We start from the raw sequence: 11,139 nt of genomic DNA, 5'->3' as shown, positions 1-11,139 counted from the left end.
ATCACTTCCTCAGGTAATCCAGATAGGGTACCCCCTAGGTGGATGTGACAAATAGGGTTGGTGAGTCCGGTGGGTAATATCCATGACGCTAGTGTGATAGATACCGAAAAGGATCCTAGGATGGGAGGAATGGAAGTATCTGGATCTAACTTGATACGACTAAGTAGATGACTTGCATTGGGCTAGGCTTTACCTTGACATGCGTCAATACTGAGACCAAATGGTGATGTGAGAGAACGGTGACTGAAACCCCAGTCATGGATTGTCCGAGACGGATGTAGGATCCAATTCCCCCCGGTGCTGAGTGATTGAGACTTACCTAAAGAAATATGGTGCTATGACTTAAAGCATGTCTACCATAGAGACTAGCATTCATAGAGTTAGAATCATGTTTGCATCATATGTTTCATATCATATTGCACCATGTTATGACTTGTACTCATATGGTTTATGAATTATGGAATAACTGCCTTGCTGAGTTCTTTGAACTCATTCTTTTTGTGCAAATGTTTGTTAGATTATTCCACAGGTCTTGAAGACCCTGATGGAACGACCTATGAGACGGACCATGATTCCACATACTACCCTCCGGGTGGTGGCTACTATAAAGATCAAGGTTATGGTACCGATGAAGATTATACTATGTACAAGGGTTAGCTCCACGGTGGTGTGGGAGCGGCCGTGTTGGGTTTCCTTCGTCTACACTTACGAGGATGTACTTATTAAGATGGAGGAAACACTTGCCTAGCCACCCACCCCTTGATTTTGTTAAACACTTGGATCTATAATTTAACTTTCACTGATTACTATTTTACATTTGGGTTGTAACCTAACTTTGACTTAGCTACTTTCCGCTATGGTTATGAAGGAGTGAATTATGCTCACTTCCTTCTTTTGATTACACATTTGATATCATATTTACTTTCGTACTCTGATTATCTGTTCTTACCATATCTATGATTTCTTTTATTATTTGCTTTGACCTTGATTATTATCGTTCATGATTATGTTATCGCGTATGTGGGAAACATGGTCCCTCGATGCTTGATCCTTGGACTGTGGATCACATACCCGGGTATGCCAAGTAGGGTATCGGTTGGGTGGATGTGACACAAAACCTGCTTCTCGATCTAGGAGTATCGCATTTCTGCATCAAGGAGCACATGGCTAATATAATAGATTGGCCATTGCTTTCTTTCCCTCTCCGGAACGAGAACTGCGCTTATGGCTGAGGGTGAAGTGGCCAAATAGACTTGCAAAGTTTCTCCTTTCTCTGATCGGGACAAGAGAGGTGACTTGCCGAGAGTTTCTTTCAAAATCTCAAACGCCTTTTGGCATTCGTCCGTCCATCGAGGCTTCCTTGCTCCCCCTTAGATCCTTCAAAGCTTTGAAGAAAGGGAGACACTTCTCTCTCGACTGCGAGATAAAATGGTTCAACGCAGCTACTCTTCCTGTTAAGCATTGCACGTCCCGAACGGTCTTTGGTGGTTCCATGTTAATCAAAACTTCTATTTTGGTTGGGTTAGCCTCTATACCTCTTTGAGATACCATGAAACCCAAGAACTTTCCCGAGGATACGCCGAACGCGCACTTCTCCCAATTCAGCTTCATTTGGTATTTTTGTAGCACCGAAAATACCTCTGCAAGATCAGAATTGTGCCCTGAACGCGCCATGCTCTTGACTAATATATCATCTACGTAAACCTCCATATTCTTCCCGATCAGATCCTTGAAAATTTTGTTCACTGCCCTCTGATAGGTTGCTCCAAAGTTCTTTAAGCCGAACGGCATTACTTTGTAATAGAAACTTTCACGATCGATCATGAAAGTAGTGAAGTTTTCATCTTCCTAATTCATGAGAATCTGGTTGTACCCCGAATAAGCATCCATGAAACTCAGAATCTCATATCCTGCTGTAGTGTCTATCAAAGATCTATTCGAGGCAATGGATAGCAGTCTTTTGAACAAGATTTGTTGAGGTCCATGTAGTCGGTAGATATCCTCCATTTTCCACTGGCCTTCTTGACCATTACCACATTGGCCAACCAAGTCAGGCATTCAATAGGCTCAATGAACCCTGAATTCTTCAACTTCTCAACTTCATTTCTGATGGCCTCGTGCTTTTCTATTAAAAAGTTTCTTCCCCTTTGGATCATTGGCTTGGCTTTCGGATCTATCCAAAGCTTGTGCTCTACTACTTGCCGATCTATTCCAGGCATGTTTTCAGCAAACCATGCGAACACATCTCTGTTTTTCCAAAGGAAAAACTTCAATTCTGACTTGAACTCCTCCAGCTATTCGGATCCAATATGAGTCATTTTTTTTTCATCATTGGGATCCAGCTGGATTCGTTCCAATTTCTCTACTGGTTCAGGTCTTTGCATCTCTTCCTCGTCCCGATTGTCACATATCTCAATCGGTAATGTCGTGGCCTTCTTCGGGCCTTCTTTGTCCTTCAAATAAACTATGTAACATTGTCGGGAGATTATCTGATCGGAAGACACTTGACCAATTCCCTTATTAGTTGGGAACTTGATCTTCATGTACTTCCTTGAGACCACCGCTCCTAGCTTTGTTAGGGATGGCCTATTGAGGATAACATTATATGCCAAAAGCTCTTGAACCACAAGGAAATTCACCCAAATGGTAGTTTCCTTGGGGAAATTTCTAACCGAAAGGTCCAACTGAACTGATCCTTCGGCTAAAGCCGATGATCCAACAAATCCACACAAGTGTGTGGATGACAGCTCCATCAAGTCCTTCTGAATCTTTAGTTTTTGATAAGGTTCATAGGACAAAAGATCTGCGGAAGAGCCGGTAACCAATACTCTATGTACTTCCCGACGTCCAATCTCCACCTTGATGACCATGGCATCATCGTGAGGTGTGCATATACCTCTTTTGTCTTCATCATTGAAGGTGATCGAACTTTCACCATTTGGCCTTTTCCGCTTCTACGCCTCTCCAGTTCCAACGAACTTAGACTTGGCCTTTAGCTTTCGAAGAGACTCCGGTTCGGGTCCCCCAAAAATAGTTAGGATAGGAGACTGGCTAGCACCAACCACCTCCTTTCCATTCTTTGACTTGGGAACCTCGACTTGTTGCTCTCGACTTCCCAAATAGTCCCCCTTCTCGACAGCTACTCTTGGCTCCGTGGGTCGTCCTTTAATGAAACTAGAGAGATGTCCTTGAGAGATCAATCTCTCAATGTTGGCAAGTGCCTACAATCATAGGTGTAATGCCCGTAATCTTTGTGAAAACGGCAATACCTTTCCATGTTACGCTGTCTAGGCTTGGATATGACCTTTGGTGGCCATTTCAAGATATTCTGTCTCTTGATGATATTCAGAATCTCTGACCAAGGAGTATTCAATGGTGTGTACTCGCTTTGATCGGGAGAACACTGCCTCCATGCTGAATGGGATTTTTGGCTAGATCATGATTGGGCTGCCTAGGCTTCTATCTTTTTTTAGGAGCCTTTTGTTCTTTGGTGGAGGCCTTCGTGTCCCCTTGACGTGCATCTAGAATCTCCATTACTTCCACTTGCTTTTGACATCTTTGCACCAATTCGGCATACGTGGTTGGCATGTTTTGAAGTAATAACTCCAAGAGTCTCCGGTTCGTGAGTCCAGTGAACAAAGTAGTTTTAGCTACCTGTTCATCCAGATTCTCAATCTCCATAGTAAATTTGTTGAATCTTTTCAAGAACTCCCGAATTGATTCGTTCTTTCCTTGCTTTATGGTGAACAAAGTTTTCTCTGTCTTTTTGATTTGGATTCCGCTCTAGAAACGACCGATAAACTTTCGCGCCAATTCCTCGAAATCGACAATTCTTCCCGAAGGAAGATTTGAAAACCACTTCTGTGCCGCACTAATCAAAGATGAACCGAACACCCTGCAAAGGATTTCAGCAGAATTACTAGCCACAGCCATAGTCTGTTGATAATAACTGATATGGGCGACAAGATCTCCCAAACCATCAAACGAAGAGAAAGTTGGGAGCCGAAAATTGTGAGGAAACACAAATCTAGCTATTGCCTCGACGAAAGGGGTCTTTCTGATGACTGAATAGATGTCATCGGACATCTTCCCTCGTGAGAGCAATCCCAACCTTTGATTAATATCTGCAAGCTCCTAACCAATGTGGACCGAACGTCCTCCACCGGTTCAATAATTCTCTCGACCCAAATGTTTTGAGGTTGGTGAGTGAGTGCATACCCCTCTGCCCAATCTCGTTACTGACCGGGTTCAGCTTGATTGCGGTTGTTCATGCCGACCGTTCCTTCTGGGTAATTCCCCAGTTCTATGTTCTCTATCTCGCTCTCGGGAATTTCCTCACATGTTTGAGCCATAATTCTGGCCACCGTCCGGCTGCCTATCTCCAAGTGGGGAATGCCCTCGCAATAGTGGTATGAGCATTTCTGCTTCTCTTGCACGCCTTCTGGCCTCCTAATGATAAGTAGCCTGGGGAGCCACCACTTGTCTGACCAACATATGGAGCGTCTGATTCATCTCCAAAAGCTAGAGTTGCATTTGATCCAACTGCTGTTGGAGAGGATTCGGAGGATTTAATCGATCATTACCTCCTTGTCCTCCATCTTCTCGTACTTCAAGAGCACGACTTCCTTCAGGGATATCTTCTGAATTGTTCCCGCTAGGAAGTTGAATGTCAATCTCTCGCTGAGCCGCCGCAGCTGCTGCTACTGACTTGGTAACCATGACCTGAGAATGACCTGCAAAACAATCGTCAAATGTGGCCCGACCATGGGGGTCGGGAGTCCACCTTCGATGGCTAGGTCAGTTAATGAACTGATCACAAAGGCTCTGACTAATTGCAAAGCTAAAGTATGAATACAAATACTGGGAATACGATTCAGATACCTTCTTCATACGTAGGTTCTGACTTATATAGAGTTTACCTTCTAATCCTGTCCATTGAACTCGTACATGCCTTCTTTTGGTGACTGTCAAATCTTGAATGTTAGACCAGTTAGTGGGGGTAATGGACAACTTCCCTTGATCGCACGATCTTGATGCTATGGGCATGGTAGTTATCCGAGTTGGCACGATCGTCTACTCCCATGAGTGTTGATAACCGTCTCTTTGACAAGTTATCCATCCCGAGAATCTCGGACTCGTGCTTGCTTGTTGATCGTGTAAGGTTTCTTCCTTAGCACGCTACCTTCAAACCTGGCTTGCCCAAACCTAAATCGGTCGGTTCGTCCCGAAACGGGGTCAAGGGTTGAAGGACAGACCCGGTTCAACGATATTTTTTCCCATATAAATGGGCACATTGATAAATCCTGATTTGTGAATCTTCTAAAATTTGAGCCCTATTTTGCTCAACAGGATTTTCCTGACATATTCTTCTAAAGATATAGATACAAGATCATTGCTCTGTCAAAAGTTGAAACCGCGCTTAACATCAAACAAGACAAGTTGATTCTTCATTGTGTTCTGAAATTAATCTGTTGTTCCATGATATACTGTTTTTGCTCAGGTAGGCTGGAGGACATACTGCAGACCAGATGAGAAGTCTGGAGAGCATGGTGTTGGATGGAGCCCTATTATCCAATACACATTTTCAGTTCTTCAAGATTGGGAAGAGGTAATATTTTTGTTCACGTGCACAACCTGATATCTGACGCTTGATTCCTCCTAAGAGGTTATTCTGCAGGGTAGGATCCAGTTTCAATAGCAGATCTTGGTGGGACTGATTTGAGATTTGGAAGATCCAAGTTAGGGCAACATCGTTGCTCCTGTTCTCAGATTTTCAGACAGAGTTGTTTCTAGTTCTTGTTGTAATCCTCTTTTCGTACGCAGTTCAAGTTCCCAGCAACTCACTTAACGCTGGGTTTTAGCCTATGAACCAAGTCTTACAACTTCACTCTTTGGAAATATAACTCAATGGTTGATTTGGGATATTGCTGTTTATCATGTGGTGATCTACAGATCTTGATGATGATGCAACAATTGGAAAAAAATGGACCACCGGCTAAAGTGATAAAATGTATCTGTAACAGAAGAAATTGGGAGAATGTGGAGGACAAAGTTCTAAACATGGGAGTTAAAAAAAGAACAACACTCTGGGAGCACATACTATCAATATGATTTGGAGCCACCACGCGCTCTGATCACTGCAACAGCATCTGGGAATTGGCCCTAGCTGTTCAATGTAACTGCAAATGGAAAATCAACATTTAAGTGATGGCTAGTCGTTACAATTAACAACTAAAATATATTTTTCATTGATGATTCCTGTAGGGCCGTTAATGGAAGAGGCATTATCAGGACTTAAAACAGATTGCGGACTCATTTCGTATCATCTGACACTACAAACACGATAACATTGGACAATTCATTTCAATTGAGAAAGCATGACTCATGTCAAATTTAGAATTTATAGAAAATAGGAACCAATGTTCGTAAAAAGAGTTTTTTTGTGAAATTGCAGAAGAATACCTTTCTGATATTGTATCTGGATCAGCCTTTCAGGATACGTTTTCTCAGTAGAAAGCGTTTTATACCCCATGGAGTGGTTTCAGAACCACATATAAAATGGCAATTATAGCCATATTTTATAGCTTGGTTATGTTTAACCTTCAACAAGTTTATTTCTCCTGTAGGTAACCTGGAAGTATATTAATAAAATCTACCCTTGGGATTCTGTCCTGTAGGTCAGTTGTGATCCACCATCCAGATGATGGGTCCATGGATCTGCTTGAGCACCTGCATGAAACTGGTGCTCAATGTCTCCAAGCATAATTGAACTGCACCCGGGTGTCTTATGGACCCTTCTATTTACCATCATGATCCTCATGCTTTCAGCTTTCTCCCATCGATCTGAAGCTGCATAAATATTTGCCAACAGGACATAACGTGCATCATCACTAGAAGCATTGTCAGACTCCAGCTTCCGGATGTCCTCTTCTACTTTCACCAGCACCTTTGTATCTAAATGAATCCTGCAAGCTCCGAGCAGAGATCCCCATATCACATCATTTGGTTTCACTGGCATCCGCTTGATCAAATCATAAGCTTCATTTAATTTCCCAGCTCTTCCCAAAAGATCTACCATGCATCCGTAATGTTCGATGCCCGCAACTAGACCATACTGTTCTTCCAATTTGGAGAAGATTTCTAACCCTTCGTTCACAAGCCCTCCATGTGCACAAGCTGAGAGAACAACTAGTAATGTGACCTCATTGGGCTTATCTCTTGACTCCATTTGGTGAAAAAGCTCAAGTGCATCTTCACTTCGTCCATGAACAGCAAGGCCCGATATCATTGTGTTCCAACAAACATCATTCTTTTGGGGCATTGCTTCAAAGATCCGCCTCGCATTTTCCAACTCCCCACATTTTGCATACATGTCTATTAAACTATTCAGAACAAACTGATTAAGCTTAATGCCTCTGTGCTTTATTAGATTATGGATTTGTTTACCAGAATCCAAAGAACCCATAGTTGCACATGCAGATAATGCACTCGTGACTGTAACTTCGTCCGGCTGAAACCCCTCGGCCTGCATTTTCTCAAATGCTTCCAGAGCTTCCTTGCCAAACCCATTCTGTGCATACCCGGCAATCAATGAATTCCAGTTCACCAAATTCCGCACTCGAATTCGGTCAAAGATGGCTTTAGCCTCCTTTACATCGCCGTTTTTGCAATAACCAGCTATCATTGATGACCAAGCATAGAAATTTCGTCGTGGCATTTGTTCGAAAAGCTGCCTTGCTGCCTCCATCAGTGCGTTGCTCACGTACCCATCAACCATAACTGTCCAAGTCACCACATTTCTCATCTCAACTGGAGCCTGATCAAACAGTCTCCTAGCGCTCACGATATCACCATTTCTTGCGAACCCATCAATCATCTCCACCCATGTCACTGGCGTCCGCTTTTGCATCTGTTGAAATAGACTTAGTGCAGAATGCATGTCTCCATCCCTTGAATAACCACCGATCATAGCATTCCACGTGATGACATTTTTCTCTGGCATTTCATCAAACATCTTAAGAGAATTAGTTACACCTTCACACTTCGAGTACATACTAACCAATGAGGTTCCTATAATCACATCATGATTGACTCCAATTTTGACACACTCAGCATGCAAAGCCCTCCCATGTTGGAGGAACGAGAGAAGACCACAAGCCTTGAGCAACACAGGAATTATTGTGTGGTGATGGACTCCTTTACGCCTAATTTGGGAGTAAAAGAGAAGAGCTTCTCTTGGCGCTCCTTGAGAGAGAAAACTTCTTATCAGGTGAGAGCAGTGAGAGGCATTGGGGATTTCTTTTGTTAAGGGAACTTGAAGGGATGAAGTTTGGGGATGGTTTAAGAGATTATGTAGAACTTCGGATTCCCTTATCAGCTTCATCTCCGTACATATTTGGGAATATTTTTCCAGGAAAACATCAGTAATTACATGGGGACCTGGGGTAGTAAAGCAGGACTGCAAGAGATAGAAGACCTCAAGGCAATTACATTAGTACAGAACTAGAAATAAAATCCAAGAAACAGATAAATGTGAAAAACTCGAAACCGCACGAAATGCTGATAAACGTTAGCAATAAAATGAGCTCACCATGAACGTAGAGAGCTAAAAATTCAAATCAGAGATTCAATCGTCTTACAAATAAGAAGCAAGAAGCAAACCCCAATTTTGCACAGATAATAGAAAGAGGTTAGACACTAACAGCAAAATTTTAATTAAAATGGCGCAGTAGGAAAAAACCGCATGAAGATGGGTGCAAAAATACATTTCCAGGTTCTGGCTCCCCCAATAAGAAACGCTTCTGCTCTTCATCGTGGATGTATCCACTAGAGAAATGAATATTATCAAGAAAGCAACAAGTTAAGTGTGGAGAGTTACAGAGACGAGATGTTTTGGGACGAAGTAAGATGATCCGGAATGTACCGTTTTTGTTTTTGCGGGAAGGCAAAGGGAATGTACCGTTTCATTGATTTTTATTTGCTGTAGTAGCTGCTGCCAGCAGCGAGCGGCTACAATCACGCCATGTGCGCAGATATAAATCAACGGTTGTAAATAAAAATGTAGGAATTTAAGTGTAAATATAGATTTTTAGTATTACCAAATATCAACTAATTGTTTGGAATTTACAAAACCAACTCCCTGGTGTTCACCCAACTGAGATTCCCGTGGTTTATAGAGTTGGTTCCTCCACCGTATCAATTGTACATAGACTTCTGAAATCCCTTCACCAGCCCAACCTCGCAGATGGCACCGAGAGACTGAGCTATCATGTACAACATTGCCCTGATCAGCGACACCTTCCTTGCTAGAAACAGCCCGAACGTCATGCTCTTCTGGGTTTATGTTTCCACTTGCAAACCATCACCAGTTCCATAACCTTAAATCAAAATACAAACCCTTTCTGCGAAAAGATGCAAGACATGGAAAGGAATTCAGAAACCAAAAATCTTTGCCCTTATTTCAAGTTTCAACAGAGAATCTTGTAATTTTCTTTGGTATGTAAGTGGGTGGGTGTGTTTTCTTTTCTTGCTTCAATGGATAAGTGGGGAAATGAAAAATCAACCCATGAGTGCAGGGAGGAGAAGCATAGAAAACACACCAGAGATGTTGACAGTGTAGTAAACGAGGATGAAGATCATCTCACCAAAAGCCCCAGCGATGTCGAGTATACCAACACCACCGCAAGGATCAGTCTACGTTTGGCTCTGGTGCCCGATCGCGGTTCTTACTCCAATATAAAGGAAAAGAACCATCGTGATGAATTCGGTGATGATCGCCCTGTAGAAAGACCACTTGGTCAGTTCCTCAAAGTCAATCAACGGGGCCGGTGGCGGGCCTTGGTAGTCTCTCACTGAGAACTCGCCGGGTTCTGTTACATCATTTCCCACAACTTCCTTCACCCAAGAACCAGAGAGAGAATGTGTATGTGAGCTTAGAGAGAGAAAGAGAGCTCTAGCGCTAAAACCAGAGATGCTGCTCTTAGCAGATTTAGGGAAGAGAACCTCGTTGCTGGTGAGTTGAGTTTAGCTGAGCTACCAGTCCAAATGGAGAGTGAGGGATTCCTTTTTTATGGAGAGTTATAGACCTTTGTGGGATGGTGTTTCAAACTTTCTTCATTTTTTTGATATTTTTCTCATAATAGCAGGTGGAACAAGAGGAGAGGAAGAGAGGAAGAAGAAAGGAGAATCGAAAAGCCCTAAATCGAGTTTATCTCAGGAACACAAGGAGTTGGTTTTGTAAATTTCAAACAATTCGTTGATATTTTGTAAAATAAAAAAATCTATATTTACACTTACCTCCTTACACTTTTATCCACAACCATTAGATTCATATCTATGCACGTGGCGCGATCGTAGCTGTAAAATCCAGCCATATCCTAACCCTGACCCTAACCCGGATCCATTGTTGTTTATAGGTCCGAAGACCCGAAGAGGTGGTAGAAGAGACTTGTGGACCCTTTTGATTGATAATTTTGAGTCGAAGTCCTAGCCCATGGACATTGACTCGGTGTTTAGTGAGAATCTGCGCATCAAAGAAGAGTGAATTAGTTGAAGTATCTAATGGACTCCCGTACACAATCCGAAGGTATTTCCAGAAACTAGACTTCTTAATTGACTTGTAGAAGAAAACCCCACTCAATTTGCCCTGTATAGCCCTCCAAATCTCTGTCCGAAGTTGCTGCACTATTTCTGAATTTTTTGTTGAAACCTATCTTGGTCGATGCCATTGACCAAGAGCATCGACCAAAGTTTCCCAAACTCGAAGTTAATGATCTTTGGAATATTCCCTATCCTATTTATGCTAGCCTCGTGTTTTGAGCTCTATTCTAATACATCGGCGAATAAGACATATACTAGTACACCTTCACCTTGGAATTCATCACCGTCGTAGTCACTGTAGCCAACACCTTGGGTGTAGTATGCATCATCCGCTTGTGCTTCATAGTACTGGCTTTCGTGTTCATTAGTACATGCAGGATAGTCTAACAATGATATTTGCAAAAAGGAGTGATTTCAAAAGAACCTAGCAAGGCAATTTATTCCACAACAACATAATAAAGCATGTTAGCAGAACATAACAGATGCAAGATGATATGAAACAGACAATGCATGTATGATTCTAACTCTATGTATTTTGGT

At 42.4% G+C, this 11,139-nt stretch overlaps 1 protein-coding gene across 1 annotated transcript; it reads right to left on the bottom strand.

Annotated features, from left to right (window-relative positions):
* Window positions 1–6,003: 6,003 nt before the first annotated feature.
* On the bottom strand, window positions 6,004–8,931 carry LOC149005086 (Pentatricopeptide repeat (PPR-like) superfamily protein). The gene has a single exon (XM_089168555.1). The coding sequence runs from the start codon at window positions 8,381–8,383 to the stop codon at window positions 6,653–6,655; it is 1,731 nt and encodes a 576-aa protein (XP_089024681.1). The 5' UTR covers window positions 8,384–8,931; the 3' UTR covers window positions 6,004–6,652.
* Window positions 8,932–11,139: the final 2,208 nt, after the last annotated feature.

Source organism: Hakea prostrata, chromosome 9 (assembly GCF_041222555.1).
Source record: "Hakea prostrata isolate BN-2017 chromosome 9, UWA_Hpros_2, whole genome shotgun sequence".
Lineage (NCBI taxonomy): Eukaryota > Viridiplantae > Streptophyta > Magnoliopsida > Proteales > Proteaceae > Hakea > Hakea prostrata.
This window is presented reverse-complemented; position numbering and strand designations above follow the sequence as displayed.

Bases quoted from the DNA above. Each gene is read 5' to 3' on its own strand.
- LOC149005086 (XM_089168555.1), bottom strand. From the start codon at position 8,383: ATGAAGCTGATAAGGGAATCCGAAGTTCTACATAATCTCTTAAACCAT.